Source organism: Delphinapterus leucas, chromosome 12, assembly GCF_059928025.1.
Source record: "Delphinapterus leucas isolate spDelLeu-1000000601 "Yukka" chromosome 12, BTC_Dleu_Yukka2, whole genome shotgun sequence".
Lineage (NCBI taxonomy): Eukaryota > Metazoa > Chordata > Mammalia > Artiodactyla > Monodontidae > Delphinapterus > Delphinapterus leucas.
In genome coordinates, this window is record NC_143140.1 from 60,821,954 (window position 1) to 60,845,601 (window position 23,648).

Genomic DNA, 23,648 nt, shown 5'->3' on the forward strand with positions numbered 1-23,648 from the left:
TGGAGACTGGTGTGCGAGCGGAGGCGACCCACGCAGTCCGAGCCCGCGGGCAGTGGGGGGTCTGTGCTTGTCGGGGAGATCACGCGTCCCCCCAGTCCCTCGGCCCCTGGGATTGGTCTGAGCTCTGCGGAGGGTGTGAGAGAGAAGTCCGAGACAGCCTCTCAGCCTTGCTAAGCATTTTCATTCATTCTTCAGCCTATGTGCCAGGTACCGGAGTCAGGCAGGTGAATATGACCGGTCCTCTCCCTCCTGGAGCTCTTCGTCTAGAGAATAGAGACAGCAGACAGAAGTACTCAGGGTAGCGTTTTAAGTGTCGAATATGCGGGTCAGGTTTCGTGGGAGTTGGCGTAGTGGTGGTGATGGTGGGTGGTAGGGTTAGATGATGGAAAAGTTGGGGAAATTGTTTTATTTATTCATTCAAGAAACATTTTCAGAGTACCTGTAATCGAATATTCTGGACGCTGGGGATATAATGATGACAAAGTTTCTGTCTTCAAGGAGTTTACTGTTTAGGCTAAGGGGTGAGCAGATGCATAAACGTAGCACTATGAAATAATGTTGGTAAGTGCAGTGATAGGTAGGGAAATAGCATATAGAAGGGAAATATGATCCACCTGAGGGGTGGGTGATGTTGGCCATTAAGATGGCTTCCAGGACGGCATGACACTTGAACTGTAACATAAAAGAAGAGTAGGAGTTAGCCAGGCCAAGGAGAGACATAAGCAAATTAGAATTACAAGCTATTCATTATTACCTGATTACCAAATATGTAGCAAAGAATGACAAGAAGAGAGCAGGAGAGGAGGGTAGGGTTCAGAAAATGCAAAGCCTTAAATACTCTGGATCTTAGAAGGGGACTTTATTGAAGAATTTTAAGGAAGTGACAGAATCAGATTTTTTTTTTAAGGAAATCACTTTGGCTGCAGTACGGAGGATGGAGTTGAGAGGAATAAGGAGTTAGGAGTTGAGTCTGTTGGAATAGTCTTGTTAATAAATTAAGAAGGCCTGAACTAGGACGGGGGTAAGAGGATGGAATAGACTGGGGATATATTTAGGTGATAAAATCATCAGGGCTTGATGATTGATTGAAGGTGGGGGCAAGAGGGACCAATCAAGGATGATTCCTGGGATGGATATAAGGGTGTTTCCACTTAAAATAGAGTGCACAGGCAGCTGTATGATTTAAATTTTGGTTATGCTGAATTGGTTATGCTTGTGTAACATCAAATGGAGATGACCAGGAGGCAGTGAATATGAGTATGCACAGATGCTGATAGAGCTGCATGTACTGGTAATTAATATTTGTGAGTCTTCTGCATATGAACTCTAGGAGAGAAAATGAAATTATTCAGAGAAAGCATAGCTTCGAAAGAGTGGTGGGCCAAATGCAGGTACTTGGAAGCATTGATATTAAGGGGAATTGGGAAAAGGAGGTCATGAAGAAGATAGGCAAGTGTCAGAATAGGAAGTATGTGAGACCATAAAAATCAAGAGGGTAAAGTTTTAGGATTTTGCTAGAGTGGTTGTGTAGTTTTAGGCAAAGAAGCCAGATTGCTTGGTTTAGTGGTCACTGGAAAATGAGGAAGGGGAGATAGACTGCTCTTAACATAAGAAGGGAAAGTAAGGGATTGGTTAACAGTTTGAGGGGGCCCTAGAGTCAAGGGAGGATCCCTATCCCTCTTGGAGAAATTTGCATGTTTGTAGGCTGAAGGGAAGGGGAAAATGGATATAAGGACACAGTGGGAGGTGTTGGCCTTTCAGTAGAAGGGGAGTGTGGGCGGAGGGGACTTAAGATGGGTGCGGGTAGTTGCCTGAGGGCCTGTTTTCTGGGTAATGAATGAGTCAAGGTTATTTCTTGAAAGATGGGGGACCAAGCGATTGAATGGAGAAACTGAGAAAAATAGTAAAATCTGAAATAATCATTGAGAGCAAAGAGGGAGCTGATGAGCTACAACAGTTGAGTAGAGAAGAACTCAGGTGTTAGAGCGAGGCTGAAAACGCAGCTGAGGGTGAAGAGCATGTATTTGTAATTGTGCCAAGATTCTGTGATTTTCTTCAGTTGTGTTCAACTCACTGGCCTTGGGAGTTTTGAAGGAAGATTGTGGCATTGATTCGGGACTAATGTGTTGCTGGGCAGGTGCGTTGAGAAATGAAAGCAAGTGTAGAGGCACAGAGGGATGGTTGATTATGGTGGTTTGTGTGGGGGATGTGAGGGGAAGGAGGATGAAGTAATGGACACTGAGGCTAGAGAGGTGGGTAGGATCCAGATTTTGGAGTGTTGTGAAACCATTGGAAGGAATTTGGATTTTGTTTTAGATTTAATGGAGAGCCATTGACTCTTTTTTCTTTTTTTTCCTTTTTAAGCCAGAAAGCGACAAACATTTTTTCATTTTAAATCACTAAGTGACTAGCAATCATTTGTGTTTTAAAAAGATAGTTCTGGAGTACCAGAGAAAGGATACCACTTAGAGGATACTGGGGTGGAACTAGAGAGAAGCCAAGGACGGTGAGTGCCTATAGTCAGATAATGCAGGGAGAATGGAGTGGTTAAACTGCAGTCTTAAAAATAGCATCCCTAGTATTTGCTGGTTTTACCTGTTTTTTCTTTCTTAAGTTCTTCTTAGTATCTTTCCCTTGTGCCAGTTTAATCTTCCAAAAGTTCAGCCATCTTTTCTGTCTCCATTGTCCCAAGGCTGAAACTCTAGCCTGGCATTCAAGGCCTGCAGTTGCATGGTTTTCTCCTCTGTATCCTCCCGCCCGCTCCTCCCACAAACAGTGCAGCCAAAATAGACTTCCCCATTATTCCCTGAATGATGCCCTCTTGTTTGGGTCTTTCCTATTCCACTCTTCGTTTTACTGATTTTATATTGTCAATATTCATTTAGATTTGCCCACATATTTGTTTATTTTAGGTTTATATTTTTCACTTGATTCTTTTTCAGATGTGCAATTTCCTTTTTTTTTAATCCTCTACCAAAATTCTTAATTTTGTCTTTTATCCCCTTCAATCTAGAAAGCACAGTTATGTTAAAGCACGTAATTGAAAAAAGGGGTCCTATGGGTCTGTTTCTTTTATGTATTGTTTCTCTTGGTCCTTTTTCATGTGTGCGCTGGGTGTTTGTTAAATATATACCAGATATATTTGAAAATTTATTTGAAAAAATAAGTGAGGGCTAGGATGATGTAAATCCTCTTGAAGAATATAGGAGCATTAACACACTAGGATCACTTGAACTCGTTTTCAGCCATTAAGTTCTGTTTCTGTTCTGATTTGCACATACTGCTAGTGTGTGTAGCTTTTGGGGATGCCAGCCTAAACTGGGTGGGTTATCAAACTTCCTTTCCTTCTCATTGTTGGCCCTATATTCTTTTTGTTCCTCTAGCTCCATTAAGCTGTCCAAAGGGCTGTCCGCCCTCACAGCTGCTTATGGAATTGGTAAATGTCCCAGGGAGAGAGTGGCTGCACCTTGAGATTTCTGTCCTCTCCTGGATCCTGGTTTGGTAATTTTTGTAATCTCTTGATGCCTTCAAGCAGAAGTCAGGTTTTTTTTTTAAATTCTTTTCAGCAGGAGGCTTAATCTGAATCACCTAGTTTGCCATCATTGGAAGTGAAAGTCCTCTCTCTGTACAGATTCTCCCTGTGTTTCAGGGCTTAAGTGAGTTTTTTTTTTTGTTTTTTTTTTTTGTGGTACGCAGGCCTCTCACTGTTGTGGCCTCTCCCATTGCGGAGCACAGGTTCCGGATGCGCAGGCTCAGCGGCCATGGCTCACGGGCCTAGCTGCTCCACAGCATGTGGGATCTTCCCAGACCGGGGCACGAACCCATGTCCCCTGCATCGGCAGGCGGACTCTCAACCACTGCGCCACCAGGGAAGCCCCTTAAATGAGTTTCCATTGAAACTTTTCTTCTAAAACTGAAGTGATCTTTTCTTCCTTTGTACTCTGGTACAATACTTCTTTGCTTCTTTAAGGGCACTCACTGTTGTACACCTCACTTTTCAGTTACTGGATTAAATGTTAGTTCTAGTAGAGCTTAAGCTCCCTCAGGATAAATATATATTTATCTTTACATAGCTCAGTGCCTTGCACATATTAGTTGTTTAATAAATATTGAATTGAGTGAAATAGGATCTCTTCAGGGAAGGCAATCAAAAGGACAGTCTACACTTATGGACCCATCTACTGTAGGAGAACTGCTAGGCAGGAAAACTATAATGAGAGGCTGCCTTTATGATTTAAAATGAAAGATTGAGTGCAAGTGTGGTCTGGTTTTACCTCTGTGCAGTTAATCAGGGCCAGTTTTAGTTGGCAGCTGCCTTATTGTACTAAAAGTAAAGTTCAGACCCCTGGGTTTCATTTCTGGTTCTGAAGCAAACTAAATGGATGAAAGAGTGGCTAAAAGAACTGAAAAGCTCGTGAATTAATGTATCAGGTATGCATCAGATCATGCCATATTTTTATATCCAATGTCTAATATAAATTCTTCTATTCCTGATGTAAAAAGATTCTCAACTGGAGAGTGAGTCTGCCATATGATGAATAAAAACCTTGTGTTTTGATTTTTCCAAGTAGGTTGGTATTGTAGTTTAATATGTGTTTTGCTTTTAAATTTGAAACTTGGATTATCACATTTACTCTCACTTTAAATCATTGCTTAGATTTTAGGTAATGGTGCTAATCCTATGTTGTAAAATTTCCAATAATCCTCACTTTTTAAAAAAATCTCTTAGAACATTTGTGCTTTAACCTGTTGCTAATTTCTAACAATGTATTCCAAGAGCAGCACACTTTCCTGTTTTAAATGTAAAGCTGATTTCATAATATGGTTTAGTACAGAATGAACAATAGTCATTCTAGGTCAAGAGACAATCTATAACTTCATTTTTTTCTTTTAAGTACTATAACTTTGTCAGTCTCACTTGATTTCTTGACTCACTGGACTTCAAGGATAGTGTTGGTCATCATCAGCTTGATTCCTTTAATAACAGCCTAGGTTCTTTGCTCCATTCTTTACAGACCTTACCTCGTGAGGTAGCTGATTCCTGTTTTATAGGTGGGGGAACTGAGGGTCAAAGGAGTTAAGCTTCTTGTAAAAAAAAAAAAATCACACAGCTGCTATTTGGAAGAACTGAAGAACAAATTGTGGTCTGACTCTGAGGTCCAGTGATGCCTCCTATTCAAATTTGTGTCACCCATGTTGCAAAATGACTTTTGGACTACCTTCAGTGATTTACTGATAGTCTATGCTAGTTCTTGGTCTGTCCATGTGATTCAACTGAGTTCAGCACCTTCTAATGCCAGGGATTAAGAAAATGATTTGTTGCATAGACAAAAGGGAAAACAGAGAAGGTACTAGTTGTTCAAACCTCCCATTCTTCTTGGTCTTGAGGTAGAGGACTTCATGGTCTGGGTGTACGTTCTCTCATGGTGGCTGTGGCTCATGATGGGCGTGGTTTTCGTCCCTTCCCCTAGTTGGAACGAAAGGGGATTGTAGGCACCCCTCAGTGGGGACACTTATCTCTCATTAGGTTTATTCCTCTATAAGACCTATACAGAGGAGTGGGATTCTACCTGCTTTATGTTATTTGGGGAGGCAAAATTTGTTAGTAGTATAAATCATAAAGTTTGTATAATATCCTGTGTTTATCAGTACATAGTGATTGCTTCATAGACTATATGTACTATCTGAACAGATTTCAAGTTTGCATACCTGATGTTTTAAAGTAGCTTTTGTATTCTCTTTCTAGTTCTGTAATTTTATCCAGAAAGGAGATTAACGTACCATAACTTGTACATAATGAATCCACAGTGATGCTCCCTAGTTAATCACTTTTCTTTTTTTTAATTTAACATATATTTATTCATCTAATTAATTGGACAAGACAGCAGAGTTAATCTCTAAAGGGACTCCTGGCACTTGGTAAAATTCTATTATTCATCTTTTAGTCTTTTAATCATAAAATAATACATTACTAATGATTTTAGTTTCTAGAAAAAGAATGGTTCCAAATACAGCTTGTAAACAAATATAGTAAAAATAATTTTCTGTGCTAGTAATCAAAAAATTAAAATAACAAGTTAAAAGCACTATTTTTTAATCTACTTAATTAACAAAAACAGTACAACATCCAACTGAGCAGTAGTGAAGGCAAATTGATACTCTCACTTTATAATTTAAAACAGTCCTTTAAGAAAGTATTTTGGGAGTGGCTTCAAGATGGCGGAGGAGTAGACATGGAGATCACCTTCCTTCTCACAAATACATCAAAATTACATCTACATGTGGAACAACTCCTACAGTACACCTACTGAATGCTGGCAGAAGACCTCAGACTTCCCAAAAGGCAAGAAACTCCCCACATACCTGAGTAGAGCAAAAGAAAAAAGAAAAAACAGAGACAAAAGAATAGGAATGGGACCTGCCCCTCTGGGAGGGAGCTGTGAAGGAGGAAGAGTTTCCACACACTAGGAAGCCCCTTCACTGGCAGAGACAGGAGTGGTGAGGGAGAAACTTAGGAGCCACAGAAGAGAGTGCAGCAACAGGGGTGCGGAGGGCAAAGCGCAGAGATTCCCACACAGAGGGTTGGTGCCGACCAGCACTCACCAGCCCGAGAGGCTTGTCAGCTCACCCCCCGGGGTGGGTGGTGGCTGGGAGCTGAGGGTCAGGCTTCGGAGGTCAGACCCCAGGGAGAGGACTGGGGTTGGCTGCCTGAACACAGCCTGAAGGGGGCTAGTGTGCCACAGCTAGCTGGAAGGGAGTCTGGGAAAAAGTCTGGATCTGCCTAAGAGGCAAGAGACCATTGTTTTGGGGTGCACGAGGAGAGGGGATTCAGAGCACCGCCTAAACGAGCTCCAGAGATGGGCACAAGCCATGGCTATCAGCACAGACACCAGAGATGGGCATGAAATGCTAAGGCTGATGCTGCAGCCACCAAGAAGCCTGTATGCAAGCACAGGTCACTATCCACACCTCCCCTCCTAGGAGCCTGTGCAGCCTGCCACTGTCAGGATCCCATGATCCAGGGACAACTTCCCCGGGAGAACGCACGGTGTGCCTCAGGCTGGTGCAACGTCACACCAGCCTCTGCTGCCGCAGGCTCACCCTGCATTCCGTACCCCTCCCTCCCTCCAGCCTGAGTGAGCCAGAGCCCCCGAATTAGCCGCTCCTTTAACCCCATCCTGTCTGGGCGGAGAACAGATGCCCTCAGGCGACCTACACTCAGAGATGGGCCACATCTAAAGCTGAACCCCAGGAGCTGTGCGAACAAAGAAGAGAAAGGGAAATCTCTCCCAGCAGACTCAGGAGCAGCGGATTAAATCTCCACAATCAACTTGATGTACCCTGCATCTCTGGAATACCTGAATAGACAACGAATCATCCCAAAATTGAGGTGGTGGACTTTGGGAGCAACTGTAGACTTGGGGTTTGCTTTCTGCATCAATTTGTTTCTGGTTTTATGTTTATCTTAGTTTAGTATTAAAAGCTTATTATCGTTGGTAGATTTGTTTATTGATTTGGTTGTTCTCTTCCTTTTTAAATTTTATATATATATATATTTTTTTCCTTTTTCTCTTTTTGTGAGTGTGTATGTGTGTGATTCTTTGTGTGATTTTGACTGTATAGCTGGGCTTTTGCCATTTGTCCTAGGGTTCTGACTTTTTTTTTTAACTATAGTTTTTAGCACTTGTTATCATTGGTGGATTTGTTTTTTGGTTTGGTTGCTCTCTTCTTTCTTTCCTTCTTTTTTTTTTAATTACTTTTTTATTTTTAATAGTTTTTTTCTATTTTAATAACTTTATTTTATTTTTTCTTTCTTTCTTTTTTTTTTTTTTTCTCCCTTTTCTTCTGAGCCGTGTGGCTGACAGGGTCTTGGTGCTCCAGCCGGGTGTCAGTCCTAAGCCTCGGAGGTGGGAGAGCCGAGCTAAGGACATTGGACCACCAGAGACGTCCTGGCCCCACGTAATATCAAACGGCAGAAGCTCTCCCAGAGATCACCATCTCAACGCTAAGACCCAGCTCCACTGAACGACCAGCAATCTACAGTGCTGGACACCCTATGCCAAACAACTAGCAAGACAGGAACACAAACCCACCTTTAGCAGAGAGGCTGCCTAAAATCGTAATAAGTTCACAGACACCCCAAAACACACCACCGGATGTGGTCCTGCCCACCAGAAAGACAAGATCCGGCCTCATCCACCAGAACACAGGCACCAGTTCTACACAACCCTCTGAACCAACCTGCATAACCAGGAAGCTTACACAACCCTCTGAACCACCAGGAAGCCTACACAACAGGAAGCCTACACAACCCTCTGAACCAACCTTACCCACTGGGAGCAGACATCAAAAACAACAGGAACTACGAACCTGCAGATTGTGAAAAGGAGACCCCAAACACAGTAAGTTAAGCAAAATGAGAAGACACAGAAATACACAGCAGATGAAGGAACAAGGTAAAAAGCCATCAGACCAAACAAATGAAGAGGAAATAGGCAGTCTACCTGAAAAAGAATTCAGAGTAATAATAGTAAAGATGATCCAAAATCTTGGAAGTAGAATGGAGAAAATACAAGAAACGTTGAACAAGGACCTAGAAGAACTAAAGAGCAAACAAACAGTGATGAACAACACAATAAATAAAATTAAAAATTCTCTAGAAGGAGTCAACAGCAGAATAACTGAGGCAGAAGAACGGGTAAGTGACCTGGAATATAAAATAGTGGAAATAACTACCACAGAGCAGAATAAAGAAAAAAGAATTGAGGACAGTCTCAGAGACCTCTGAGACAACATTAAACGCACCAACATTCGAATTATAGGGGTTCCAGAAGAAGAAGAGAAAAAAAAAGGGACTGAGGGGCTTCCCTGATGGTGCAGTGGTTGAGAGTCCACCTGCCGGAGCAGGGGACACAGGTTCGTGCCCTGGTCTGGGGAGATCCCATGTGCCGCGGAGCGGCTGGGCCTGTGAGCCATGGCCGCTGGGCCTGCGCGTCCGGAGCCTGTCCTCCGCAACAGGTGAGACAACAGTGAGAGGCCTGCGTACCACAAAAAAAAAAAAGGGACTGTGAAAGTATTTGAAGAGATTATACTTGAAAACTTCCCTAATATGGGTAAGGAAATAGTCAAGTCCAGGAAGCGCAGAGAGTCCCATACAGGATAAACCCAAGGAGAAACACGCCAAGACACATATTAATCAAACTATCAAAAATTAACTACAAAGAAAAAATATTAAAAGCAGCAAGGGAAAAGCAACAGTAAACATACAAGGGAATCCCCATAAGGTTAACAGCTAATCTCTCAGCAGAAACTCTGCAAGCCGGAAGGGAGTTGCAGGACATATTTAAAGTGATAAAAGGGAAAAACCTACAACCAAGATTACTCTACCCAGCAAGGATCTCATTCAGATTCAAGGTAGAAATTAAAACCTTTACAGACAAGCAAAAGCTAAGAAAATTCAGCACCACCAAACCAACTTTACGACAAATGCTAAAGGAACTTCTCTAGGCCAGAAACACAACAGAAGGAAAAGACTTACAATAACAAACCCAAAACAATTAAGAAAATGGTAATAGAAACATAAATATCGATAACTACCTTAAATGTAAATGGATTAAATGCTCCAACCAAAAGACATAGACTGGCTGAATGGTTACAAAAACAAGACCTGTACATATGCTGTCTACAAGAGACCCAATTCAGACCTAGGGACACATACAGACCGAAAGTAAGGGCATGGAAAAAGATATTCCATGGGAATGGAAATCAAAAGAAAGCTGGAGTAGCAATTCTCATATCAGACAAAATAGACTTTAAAGTAAAGGATGTTACAAGAGACAAGGACACTACATAATGATCAAGGGATCAGTCCAGGAAGAAGATATAGCAATTGTCAATATTTATGCACTCAACATAGGGGCACCTCAATAGATAAGGCAAATGCTAACAGCCATAAAAGGGGAAATCGACAGTAACACAATAATAGTAGGGGACTTTAACACCCCACTTTCACTGATGGACAGATCACCCAAAATGAAAATAAATAAGGAAACACAAGCTTTAAATGATACATTAAACAGGATGGACTTAATTGATACTTATAGGACATTCCATGTAAAAAACAGCAGATAACACTTTCTTCTCAAGTGCTCATGGAACATTCTCCAGGATAGATCATATCTTGGGTCACAAATCAAGCCTTGGTAAATTTAAGAAAATTGAAATCATATCAAGTATCTTTTCTGGCCACAGTGCTGTGAGACTAGGTATCAATTACAGGAAAAAATCTGTAAAAAATACTAACACGTGGAGGCTAAACAATACACTACTGTATAACCAAGAGATTACTGAAGAAATCAAAGAGGAAATAAAAAAATACCTAGAAACAATGACAATGAGAACACGATGACCCAAAACCTATGGGAAGCAGCAAAAGCAGTTCTAAGAGGGAAGTTTATAGCAGTACAGTCCTACCTCAAGTAACAAGAAACATCTCAAATAAACAACCTAACCTTACACCTAAAGCAATTAGAGAAAGAAGAACAAGAAAACCCCAAAGTTAGCAGAAGGAACGAAATCATAAATATCAGACCAGAAATAAATGAAAAAGAAATGAAGGAAACAATAGCAAAGATAATTGATCCTAAAAGCTTGTTCTTTGAGAAGATAAACAAAATTGATAAACTATTAGCCAGACTCATCTAGAAGAAAAGGGAGAAGACTCAACAGAATTAGAAATGAAAAAGGAGAAGTAACAACTGACACTGCAGAAATTCAAAGGATCATGAGAGATTACTACAAGCAACTATATGCCAATAAAATGGACAATCTGGAAGAAATGGACAAATTATTAGAAAAACACAACCTTCTGAAATTGAACCAGGAAGAAATAGAAAATATGAACAGACCAATCCCAAGCACTGAAATTGAAACTGTGATTAAAAATCTTCCAACAAACAGAAGCCCAGGACCAGATGGATTCACCGGAACGTTCTATCAAACATTTAGAGAAGAGCTAACACCTATCCTTCTCAAACTCTTCCAAAATATAGCAGAGGGAGGAACACTCCCAAACTCATTCTACGAGGCCACCGTCAACCTGATACCAAAACCAGACAGAGATGCCACAAAAAAAGAAAACTACTGGCCAATATCACTGATGAACATAGATGCAAAAATCCTCAACAAAAATACTAGCAAACAGAATCCAACAGCACATTAAAAGGGTCATACACCATGATCAAATGGGATTTATCCCAGGAATGCAAAGATTCTTCAATATATGCAAATCAATCAATGTGATACACCATATTAGCAAATTGAAGAATAAAAACCATATAATCATCTCAATAGATGTAGAAAAAGCTTTCGAGAAAATTCAACACCCATTTATGATAAAAACCCTGCAGAAAGTAGGCATAGAGGGAACTTTCCTCAACATAATAAAGGCCATATATGACAAACCCACAGCCAACATCGTTCTCAATGGTGAAAAACTGAAATTATTTCCACTAAGATCAGGAACAAGGCAAGGTTGCCCACTCTCACCACTATTATTATGCATAGTTTTGGAAGTTTTAGCCACAGCAGTCAGAGAAGAAAAAGAAATAAAAGGAATCCAATTCAGAAAAGAAGAAGTAAACCTGTCACTGTTTGCAGATGACATGATACTATACATAGAGAATCCTAAAGATGCCACCAGAAAACTACGAGAGCTAATCAATGAATTTGGTAAAGTAGTAGGATACAAAATTAATGCACAGAAATCTCTTGCATTCCTATACACTAATGATGAAAAATCTGAAAGAGAAATTAAGGAAACATTCCCATTTACCATTGCAACAAAAAGAATAAAATACCTAGGAATAAACCTACCTAAGGAGACAAAAGACCTGTATGCAGAAAACTCTTAAGACACTGATGAAAGAAATTAAAGATGATACAAACAGATGGAGAGATATACCATGTTTTTGGATTGGAAGAATCAGTATTGTGAAAATGACTGTACTACCCAAAGCAATCTACAGATTCAATGCAATCCCTATCAAACTACCAAAGGCATTTTTCACAGAACTAGAACAAAAAATTTCACAACTTGTATGGAAACACAAAAGACCCCGAATAGCCAAGGCAATCTTGAGAAAGAAAAATGGAGCTGGAGGAATCAGGCTCCCTGACTTCAGACTATACTGCAAAGCTACAGTAATCTAGACAGTATGGTACTGGCACAGAAACAGAAATATAGATCAATGGAACAGGATAGAAAGCCCAGCGATAAACCCACACACATATGGTCATCTTATCTTTGATAAAGGAGGCAGGAATATACAATGGAGAAAAGACAGCCTCTTCAATAAGTGGTGCTGGGAAAACTGGAGAGCTACATGTAAAAGAATGAAATTAGAATGCTACCTGACAGCATACACAAAAATAAATTCAAAATGGATTAAAGACCTAAATGTAAGGCCAGACAGTATAAAACTCTTAGAGGATAACATAGGCAGAACTTCATGACATAGATCACAGGAAGATCCTTTTTGACCCACCTCCTAGAGAAATGGAAATAAAAACAAACATAAACAAATGGGACCTAATGAAACTTAAAATCTTTTGCACAGCAAAGGAAACCATAAACAAGACAAGAAGACAACCCTCAGAATGGGAGAAAATATTTACAAACGAAGCAACTGACAAAGGATTAATCTCCAAAATATACCAGCAGCTCATGCAGCTCAATATCAGAAAAACAAACAACCTAATCCAAAAATGGGCAGAAGACCTAAATAGACTTTTCTCCAAAGAAGATATATAGATTGCCAACAAACACATGAAAGGATGCTCAACATCACTAATCATTAGCGAAATGCAAGTCAAAACTACAATGAGGTATCACTCAACACCGGTCAGAATGGCCATCATCAAAAAATCTACAAACAGTAAATGCTGGAGAGGGTGTGGAGAAAAGGGAACCCTCTTGCACTGTTGGTGGGAATGTAAATTGATTCAGCCACTATGGAGAACAGTATGGAGGTTCCTTAGAAAACTATAAATAGAACTACCATACAACCCAGCAATCCCACTACTGGGCATATACCCTGAGAAAACCATAATTCAAAACAAATCATGTACCACAGTGTTCATTGCAGCTCTATTTACAATAGCCAGGAAATGGAAGCAACCTAAGTGTCCATCGACAGATGAATGGATAAAGAAGATGTGACACATATATACAATGGAATATTACTCACCCATAAAAAGAAAGAAAATTGAGTTACATGTTGTGACATGGATGGACCTAGAGTCTCATAGAGAGTTAAGTAAGTCAGAAGGAGAAAAACAAATACCGTATGCTAACACATATATATGGAATCTAAAAAAAAAAAAAGTTCTGAAGAACCTAGGGGCAGGACAGGAATAAAGACACAGACGTAGAGAATGGAAGTGAGGACATGGGGAGGGGGAGGGCTATGCTGGGACCAAGTGAGAGAGTGGCATGGACATATATAGACTACCAAATGTAAAATAGATAGCTAGTGGGAAGCAGCTGCATAGCACAGGGAGATCAGCTCTGTGCTTTGTGTCCACCTAGAGTGGTGGGGTAGGGAGGGTGGGAGGGAGACGCAAGAAAGAGGGGATATGGGGATATATGTATATGTATAGGTGATTCACTTTGTTATACAGCAGAAACTAACACACCATTTTAAAGCAATTACACTCCAATAAAGATGTTAAAAAAAAAAGTATTTTGGCCACATATACTCTAAGAAGCCATAAAATTTTTCACGTCTCTGAGTATAGTAATGCTACTTTAAAGAAGCAATCTCAAATGGAAAAATCCATATATTTGTGAAAATAAGTATTTAGCTTTGTTTTAAACTGATAAAGTTGAAAACACCTAAATGTCCAACATAAAGTGTATTGTTTCCTGCTGAAAAATTTGCAATCCTGATGCCAAGGAAGAAAATGTTTATGATATTAATATTCAAAGGGAAAACACAGGGATCCTAAACATCATTACAAACATGTTATTTCTTTTCTGAACATCCTCAAATCATCTAATTTATTTGTATTGATCCATTGTCAGATTTACTAATCTATTGTTTTTGTAATCTGCTTTTTCCTTTTAAAACTCAGTGCATTTTCTCAAAGTTTTTTGACGCTTTTTTTTTTTTCCTAAAATTTCTCCGAAATTACTTACCATGATTGTGACTGTAAAGTTTTTTTAGAACCCAGAGTTGTAATTTGTCTGGTATTGACATTTAAACACCTTAAGTAGATAATCTGCTCTTTGTGTGTGTGTGTGTGTGTGTGTGTTTGTGTGTGTGTGTGTTATAACTGCATCTTAATAGACTTTTAAGTTCCCTGTGTTAAAGTGTATTCTCTCTCTGATATTTTCAATATAGGAAATAAAGTCTCTGCTTTCACTTTTTGGAGGTCAGTTCACCAATAGTCAGGAAACTTATGGAAAGGTAAGTTGAATTTGTATTTTTCATTAGACCATATGTAGTATCCTTTTAAATAGAACCTTGGATTTAAAGAGAAGAACTCAAAATCTTAAATTTATATTTTTTTGGTTACCTGTGTCTGTTTTTAGGGGCAATTGAATAAAAAGGATATTTTGGAGAAATTTTGGTTTTGGAAAGTTAGATTTATTTCCAGTATTCACTTATTTTATTAGTTTTTAAATTGTAGTTCAACAGATATACCATAATTTATATCTGTTGCTTCATTGGAAAAAGGTCTGTCTTCTATTGATGAGGTATAATTAGAGTTTAGAATTTAGCTGAATTTCAGGCTTATATTGGTACTCATTTTAAAATTTAATTGTGCATGTGTGAAATTGTGAGTTTATTTATATATTTTGTATTTGATGGTTTATCAGTGTATTAGAGGAGTTTGGAAAATAGAAAAAGAAAAAATCATTCACAATTCTTCTTCCTTGACGTGACTTATAATTTGGGAATACTGCCTTCTAGTCTTTTTTCATATACGTTTTTTCCGCTCAGTGGTAATGCTACCAGTGAACTTCTGCATTTCTTTTTCATTTGAAAGCATTAATGTAGGCACATATTTCTGCATAGCTTTCATTACTAACAGGGCTGTGTAATATTTTCCATCGATTAGCTCTACCGTAATTTATCTAATGACTTCATTTCATTCAGGTTGCTTTTAAATTTTTCCTAATAAAAATAATACTGAGATGACCATCTTTTTTCCTGTTTGGATTATTTTGAATTTTTCTGTAGGGTAGTGTAAGTATTGGAATAAAGGCTGGGTGTGGCAGGGAGGACTTTTCACAAAAGATGAGAGAACTTAATTTGAAAGTCCCCTGGTGTTGGACTTGTACTCCTGAATGAATTTCACTTATTGAGGGAGGAGGAAAAGAGGGAGAGTGTGGATATAATTGGGTGAGGGTGTTAAACTGAGGTTAGGATCCTGCTACATTTTGCTGCATTCTGGCAAGTGGTTATCTGGGTGGAGCACAGAAGTGCCTATAATCTTGGGTATTAATGATGCACTTGGAACTTTTTTCCTTAGATAAAATAATAAAAATAAATGATAATTTAATAATATACTGTATAGTTTTCCATCATAGTTATTGCAGAGACAATAACTATGTTTCCCACCCCCTCGGGTGGCCACAACTACCTAGAAAAAAAGGGATCATTCAAAGAAACACATTACTTAGTAGTTAAAAATAAAATAGCTGTGTTATAAGAAATAATTAGCAACAATAAAAAATTCTGAAATTATATTTTGGGGTAAAATACTCATCAATTCTTGATCAAACTATATAAGAGCAAATAAAAAATTAACCTGAAGTTTAAATATCCTTAAATTTGCTGATGTTTTCATTTATACAGTCATTTATAAAAGTGTTCTGATACTGTACGGTATTATCTTAACAGGTTACCTATTAAAATTATTTATTTATTTATTATCTGTTGGAGCAATTTTTATTTTGGTTAGTGTCAAATCAGATATTCTTACATAAAAGTAGCAGATAGGAATCTCTCCTTATTGACTTCTTAAACGAAAGCATATGAGGCCATAAAACCATATATTGTTGTTTCTTTCAGTCTCCTTTTTGGATTCTTAGCATTCCCTCTGAAGATATTGCCAGAAACTTAATGAAACGGACAGTGTGTGCCAAGTAAGAAAAACTTATAGTGTCCTCCTGCATGAGTGTAAACCAGACTTCTCATAACTACTCTGTCTTACTTTTTGCTTATGTTGGCAGAAGGTAGAAGGGGGTTGATTGTTTGGGGAGCTCAGCTTAGCTTGTAGTTACATGTATTTGCCACTGGATGGTGGTAGGAGAACAGAGGAGAGTTATCTGCTGAAACTGAGGTTGAGAGAATTTCAGTGGTGAAATGCAGAAACGCTTGCTTTAGAATAATTTTTTTAAACTTCTAATTAAGCAAGCATATGGTATAAGATGTAAATGCTATGTTATTACATAGGATAAATGCCACATTTAATTATAACCAAAGTATTGAAAACCTAAAAATGTTTTTCTTATAGATGGTTTTTAGTTAGATGAACAGATTGGTGAAGTGTAAGATGACAAAAAATGAGGACTACCATAAAGTATGTTTCCTGTTTTATTTGTTAGAGGAACTCTGATTATCATATCTTGATATGGATTAATATAATGATGTCTTCCTTATTTATCCTGCCTGAGTGTTTTCTAGCTTTTATCATTAGTATCTGTTCTTTTTTCATTTCTTTTCTTTCTTTCATTTTTTTTATTGTTGGAAAATTCTATCTTTGGGTTTGAAAATTAAACTGCATTTTTAGCTACCATTTTAAGAACTGAACAACTTATCCTTGAATTGCTTTTTTTTTTACATGCCCCCCCATCCCCAAACATTTCTGAAAACTTCTTTTTGCTTAGAAATTATAATATTTAATAATGCAGTGCAAATAAGAATTTACATATATCTAGTTTTGTTAGCATGGTTAGCAATACTTTATAGCATAGTATGTCATTGCTATATTATTGAATAGACTACAACCCCCATATTAGATTTATCCTATTGAAAACTAGCTGCAGTACTAAATCTAATCTCATAAATTGAGGCTTGTTGATGGGTCTTAGTCAATAAAAATGACTAGAAAGCAGAAACAGAACTAAGAAACACATCCTTTGAATAATTATTACTCTACATTAGCGTATTAAAGTTTATGGCTCTAAGAGGTGTTTGAATTCCAAAGATAAAGCTTATAGGTTTAAAATAGCTACTTGAGAACCAGAACTTGTATACTTCCTTCAAAGCTCATATCTTCTGATGAATATATTTGAGTAATGGTTCAATAAATAGTTGTATAACATTATGAAATAATGTCCCTGGCTGCTTTTTAGTCTCTGTATATTTTGCGTAGCTGAGGTTATACCTTAAGTGATAACTAAGAACAGTATTACTGCAGAGGCCTTATCTCTATAAATTTAATAGAAATGGGAGAATTCATTTTCAGAGGATAAAATTTACAGTTCTAATTGTAGCATTAATTGTTCTGGAACTAATAGACTTTTAGAACAGTGCATTCAAAGCTAACTTAAATTCAGATTTTTTTGTGGTGGAATAGGGATTGAAAGTTCATTTTATTTGACTTATTTTTAACATGGACTATTTTGAGCATATCACAAGCAGTGACATATAACAAACACCGAGGTACCTACCTTGTTAGATCTCAACATTTTGAGATATTTGCCACAGCTTTTTCTTTTCTTTTAAAGAAATAACCCATGACAGGAACCATTGGTGCTCCTTGTGTATCTTTCCCCATTCTATTACCCTTCTTCCCTCAAAGCATAGTTTCTTAAAGCATTTTTATTTGTCAGAAAGGTTTCATTATTACTGCTATAATCAGTGAAATATTTTAGGTCATATTGATATTATATTAGTAAGTTGACATCCATGCTTATTTATATAGCACCCATGAGATGTGTCAATTCATATAAGTTTTATAATCTCTAAAATAGGGATCATAATAGTGCAGTCATATATATGAAAACCGTTTACTCCGAAATCTAAATCACAAAGGGTGTTACTCCAGTGTTCCAGTTATAACTGAAGCTTATGATGTTATATATCTAATATTTTTATTTTGCCATTTAAATATAAATTTATTAATGTTATATAAATTCTTTCTGAAAAAGAGGGTAGGGAGTATTATTTCATTTTTACTGATTCTAGGTTATCACTGCAAGCATTAGTTCCTATAAATTACTGTATAATGGTTCATTAGGGATAATTATGATTTATGGAATTGTCTGTGCCTTTCCTGAATGGCCTGGAGTTCCTGTCTTTTTGCATATTTATATCTGAGAAACAGTGTATAGATTCTGGAGGCAGATGGATTGGGTTTGAATCTTAGCTTCACCAATTGCTATATGACCTGAGAGAGTTATTTAATCTTTCTGTGCCTCAGTTTCCTCATTGGTTAAATGGATGATGATACTGGCAGCTACCTAATAGGATTCCTGTGAGGAATATGTGAATTAATATTAAGTGGCCTTAGAACAGTCCCTGGTACTTTGAGTTATATTGTTAGCTCTTAGTTAGCTAAGTAAGGGTAGTATTACTGTAGAGGCCATCTTTCTATAATTCATTACAAGGGAAAGGAGGAATTCATTTTCAGAAGATAGTATACTCAGTCCTAACGGCAGCATTACTTACAATCATAAAGTAGTTGAATTCAGATGCACAAAATTGTACTAATATATAGATCAAGTTCCATTACAACTAATTCTAAGAATTGTTTCATTGATTACAATGAAATTTTGCTTAATTTTTTATGTTCCTTGATAGACGCTTGAGAATTTTTTGTAGTAAGAATTTTGTTTTTGTAATAGTCATAAAAGTAATTATTACTAAATGTTATTAAATAATGGCTAAATATTAATGGTAACATTTTTATCTGGTCGTTTTTCCTTTTGTTTTATTCAGAAGACAGTGGGAATGATTGAATTTCCTGCACCTTTATTACTGTTTCACTAAAATCGCAAGTCATTTTATGGAATCATTTGTGTTCTAGTTAAAAAATGATGAAGTGATAACACAACATTGTAAATCAACTATACTCCAATAAAAATTTTTTAAAAATGATGAAATGATTATGATGAAAACTTCAAAAAATCTTGACTTATAAATCCTCCTTATTTGTGTAAAGATCAACTTCTGTGTTAATTTAGACTTAAGCTATATTTGTTTCCAGGATGCGTATTTCTCATTTATAGCTTAGAAAACATAGGCAATAATTGTTTTAGTGGAGCAAGCATAAAAACCAGTGAAATAATTGTTACATATTACTGTATGAACTCATTTTTTTTTTTTTTACTGAGGTTAATGTCAATCATTTATTTCCTAGGTCTATATTTGAACTATGGGGTCATGGAAAGTCTCCAGAGGAGCTATATAATTCTTTGAAAAACTACCCTGTGGAGAAGATGGTGCGTAGTGAAATGTGGTTTTCTCTAAGCATATCTGTAGATACTGTAGAATTACTAAGCTTAAAGAATTTATCTGCTCTTATTTTAGGTTCCATTTCTGCATTCAGATTCTACATATAAAATAAAGATTCACACATTTAATAAAACGTTGACACAAGAAGAAAAAATCAAACGGATAGATGTAAGTGAATTTAGCAAAAACCAAAAACCTATGAGATTAATGTAATATAGCCACTGTTGATATATAATATCCGCAATGCTAAGTGCTTCTTTTGTACCACATTATGTGCTAAGTACTTTTCATGTTTTGTCTTATTTAGTGCTGATACCAGACTTACAAGATTGGTATTATTATATAAGCACTATGTTTTCTTTTAAATTTTTATAGGACATTGGAATTACTTTTATTTTTTAGGCCCTTGAATTTCTGCCATTTGAAGGAAAAGTGAATTTAAAGAAGCCACAACATATATTCTCTATTTTGGAGGATTATGGTTTGGACCCAAACTGCATCCCTGAGAATCCACATAATATCTATTTTGGTAGATGGGTAAGCAAGTGTTCTTTTTACCTATTCTATGAAACAGAAACAGAATCAGGGACATAGAGAATAGACTGGTGGTTGCCAAGGGGGAGAGGGGTGGGAGAGGGTAGGAGTGGGAGTTTGGGATTAGCAGATACAAACTGGTATATGTAGAATGAATAAACAACAAGGTCCTACTGTATAGCACAGGGAACTATATTCAATATCCTGTGATAAACTATAATGGAAAAGAATATGAAAAAGAATGTATATATATGTATAACTGAGTCACTTTGCTGTACAGCGGTAATTAACATTGTAATTCAACTATACTTCAATAAAAAATTGAAAAAAAAGAAAAAATTCTAAGTGGTAGGCCTTTGTATTTGACTCTTTATATGTAAAACTTTAAAGGAGCTGAAGAGTCAGAACTACTGTATGAATTAAAATCAGTGGAAAATATGTGGTTGTGTGTTTTGTTTTTCCAGAGATTCTGATGAAATGCAAGAGGATTGTTAGATATGGGGCCCAGGTAGGAGGTCATGTACCTGGAAGTCTTAAGACTCATCGGAAAGTGTGAACTGCTTTTTTAATAAAGCAGAGAAAAGGCAGAGTGCTGTGATAGCAGGATTCTCATTTGTGGAGCTCTCTGATCTAGGTTTCCATTCTGAGGAGAAATGAAATTACTGCAGAGCAGTTCTGCCCACTTCCCTGAGGCAGGAAGCTGTGCCTTATGTTACAGAATATTGTTATTTAGGAGAAAAAAAGAGGTGGCTAGAGCTCACCACCAAGCCCTGGAATAATTGCATTCAAATTCAATTCAAATTTGCTTTGAAAAGCAAAAGTAAATAGGAACACACTAAGAAATAAAGGTATTTGTCCATAACTGCCTTAATCACATATTTATGTGAAGCAGTGGTAAATGGAAAGAAGTTCTCATTATCAAGACACTATGGGTTTATTGTGAATAATTATCTTAAATCTGTTCTGTACATTTACACAAATTGAAAATTATCTCCAATCTAGATTGCAGATGGGCAGAGAGAGCTTATTGAGTCATACAGTGTCAAAAAGAGACACTTTATTGGAAATACAAGCATGGATGCTGGTTTATCATTCATCATGGCCAACCATGGAAAAGTGAAAGAAAATGATATTGTATTTGATCCATTTGTTGGAACAGGTATTTTAATTTAATTGTTAAACTAGTGTAGAGATGTTGCTTGTTTATATTAGTCAAGGTCATAGTAATAGTTTTGCTAAAAGATAAAATAATCCTTTATTTATCATTAGATAAGAGACAACCACATATTTGTATAGTAGCCCATATTTAACACTTTTGCCACTTCCAAAGGGGATGCTGAAAGAATTTTGTGGGGTTTATTTCCCCAAGTAAACCACTAAGGGGAGTATACCATACATTGTAGAAATGTTGTAAAGCTATATAGTTTATTTAAATAGGAAAACTCTTACTATACTTCAGTTAAAAAAAAAAAAAAAGGAAAACTCTTGGGGGGAAGAAAGACTTGAGTGACAGAATCTTAAAAAGTATTCATCTTTTAAAATTGATAATTATATACTTACATGGAAAAAAAATAATGTGCCTTTGGTTTGTGGAGGTTCATATGTGAAGTTTGAAAATAAGAAAAGTGGCTAAGTATCAATGGACTAGAGCTTGGCTGCTGAGGCTATGACCTGGGTTCTGTATGCACTTGATTGGATGTCCTCATAATTAACTTTGTGTGGAAGTCCTAAAAGTCCAAGTTTATTTCATCTGACTCTGAAGACATTTTCCTGCTTCAACCCATTTTTTTTAATCTTGCCTATACTTAGGGAGCACTCACATTTAGGTTCATCTGGCTAAATTCATTATGATTCAGATCATTTAGGAACAAATTATGCGTGGTTGGAGTTTCTCCCTGTAGTGGTCTTTCCCCATCAGCAACTCATTAGAAACTCATCAGAAACTTTGTAAGCAGTGATGATGCAGTAGCTACTGTTTGTTGAATAGTAAACATGTCAGGTACTAGCTATGCACTCTAATGTTACTATCTAATTTAATTCTTACAACTACTGAAATTGAGATACTTAAAAAAATCTTCCTGAGATTATGGCACAGACAGAGAGGTTAAGTGACTTGGTCAAGGTTATACAGTGTAGAAATCTCATGAGATTCAAACTCAAGCAGTCTAACTCCAGAACTCGTGCTCTTTACTATCATAATGCTGCCTCTCTCAGCCTTAAGATCTGCCAGCCAGCTATTGTACCATAAACTAACTTGAGGAATACAATCCCATGTCATTAGGAGCAAATAGAATCAAGGTCAAGAGATTCCAACTGGTGGAATTATTTCCTGTGTTGTTGAATTAATCTTAGTGAGTCTCTGCTATTCCACCATTGTCTTCATATATCCCACCCCCAACATACTACTGTACCTATTCCTTTCTTTCCTATCCTCATTATCCTGAGTGCCTCCCCAACTTTTTGAACTTTACAGGAAATAATGCCAAACTGATAGAAAAGTTACAAGATTAAAAATAGAAGAAAGAACACATACATATCCTTGACCCAGAGTAGACTGTTGTTAAAATTTGGCATCATTTGCTTTATCATTTATTTTCTCATTATGTTTATATACAAGTAAGTTGCATCCATTACATCCCTTTATCTCTCAAAGACTTGGAATATGTTTCTTAAGAATAAGGATATTCTCGGGCTTCCCTGGTGGCGCAGTGGTTGAGAGTCCACCTGCCGATGCAGGAGACGCGGGTTTGTGCCCTGGTCCGGGAAGATCCCACATGCCCATGGAGCGGCTGGGCCCGTGAGCCATGGCCGCTGAGCCTGCGCGTCCGGAGCCCGTGCTCCACAGCGGGAGAGGCCACAACAGTGAGAGGCCCGCGGACCGCAAAAAAAAAAAAAGAATAAGGATATTCTCTTACATAACCACAGTATAGTTTTCAGTGTTAGTAAATGTACTATTAATACAGTAGTTTAGTGTTTGTATTCCATTTTTGGTAATTGACCCACTGATGTCCCTTTATACCATCTGTTTTCCTTTCCAGGTATTGTATTTTGTTGTTAACATTTCTTTGATCCCTTGATGTGGAGTATATCCAGAATCTTACTTTTTCTTTTATAAAACTTACAATTTTGAAGACTACTATCCCTCCTCTATTTTTTTATCCAGAATGTTCCTTATTTTGAGTTAACCAAACATATACATATTTTAGAAATTGTGAGTTTTCACATATACTACAAATTCTGGTCTAACCGTACAGATTTCTTTTTTTTTTTCACTTAACTTCACTTAGTATTTCTTAGAAATCACTTCCTTTAGTTCATAGAGATTATCTTCGTTCTTTTTTATAGTTGTACTCCATGGGTTTATGTACTATAATTTAGTCAAACAATCACCTAAACTTGGATATAGGTAGTTTCCCATATTTCACAGTTACAAATAATGCTTGCAATGAATAATCTGTACATATATAGTTTCATAGTGTTGGAAGTATAGCTCCAGGGTAAATTCCTAGAATTAGGATTGCTGGGTTGAAGAATGTAAGCGTATGTAGTTTTGTTAAATGTGGCCAAATTACTCTCCATTTTACCATCTTGCCTTCTCGCCAGCAATATATGAGCCCCTGTTCCCTCACAGCCTCACCAGCAGAG

The 23,648-nt window shown here is 37.3% G+C and overlaps 1 protein-coding gene across 4 annotated transcripts in view; it reads left to right on the forward strand.

Annotated features, from left to right (window-relative positions):
- The window catches only part of TRMT11 (tRNA methyltransferase 11), a 61,141-nt gene that overhangs the window by 183 nt on the left and 37,310 nt on the right, over positions 1-23,648 (forward strand). Inside the window, exons 1-7 of one of the 4 annotated variants that reach the window (XM_022556006.2) lie at positions 10-8,698; positions 14,403-14,468; positions 16,080-16,153; positions 19,375-19,456; positions 19,545-19,637; positions 19,872-20,006; positions 21,006-21,162. In XM_022556006.2, coding sequence (XP_022411714.2) covers positions 8,417-8,698; positions 14,403-14,468; positions 16,080-16,153; positions 19,375-19,456; positions 19,545-19,637; positions 19,872-20,006; positions 21,006-21,162 — 889 coding nt within the window. In that variant the 5' untranslated portion in view covers positions 10-8,416. Of the gene's footprint in view, positions 1-9; positions 8,699-13,204; positions 13,317-14,402; positions 14,469-16,079; positions 16,154-19,374; positions 19,457-19,544; positions 19,638-19,871; positions 20,007-21,005; positions 21,163-23,648 lie in introns of those variants that run through there. The other 3 variants (XM_022555997.3, XM_022555993.2, XM_022555986.2) reach the window with 3 other exon arrangements.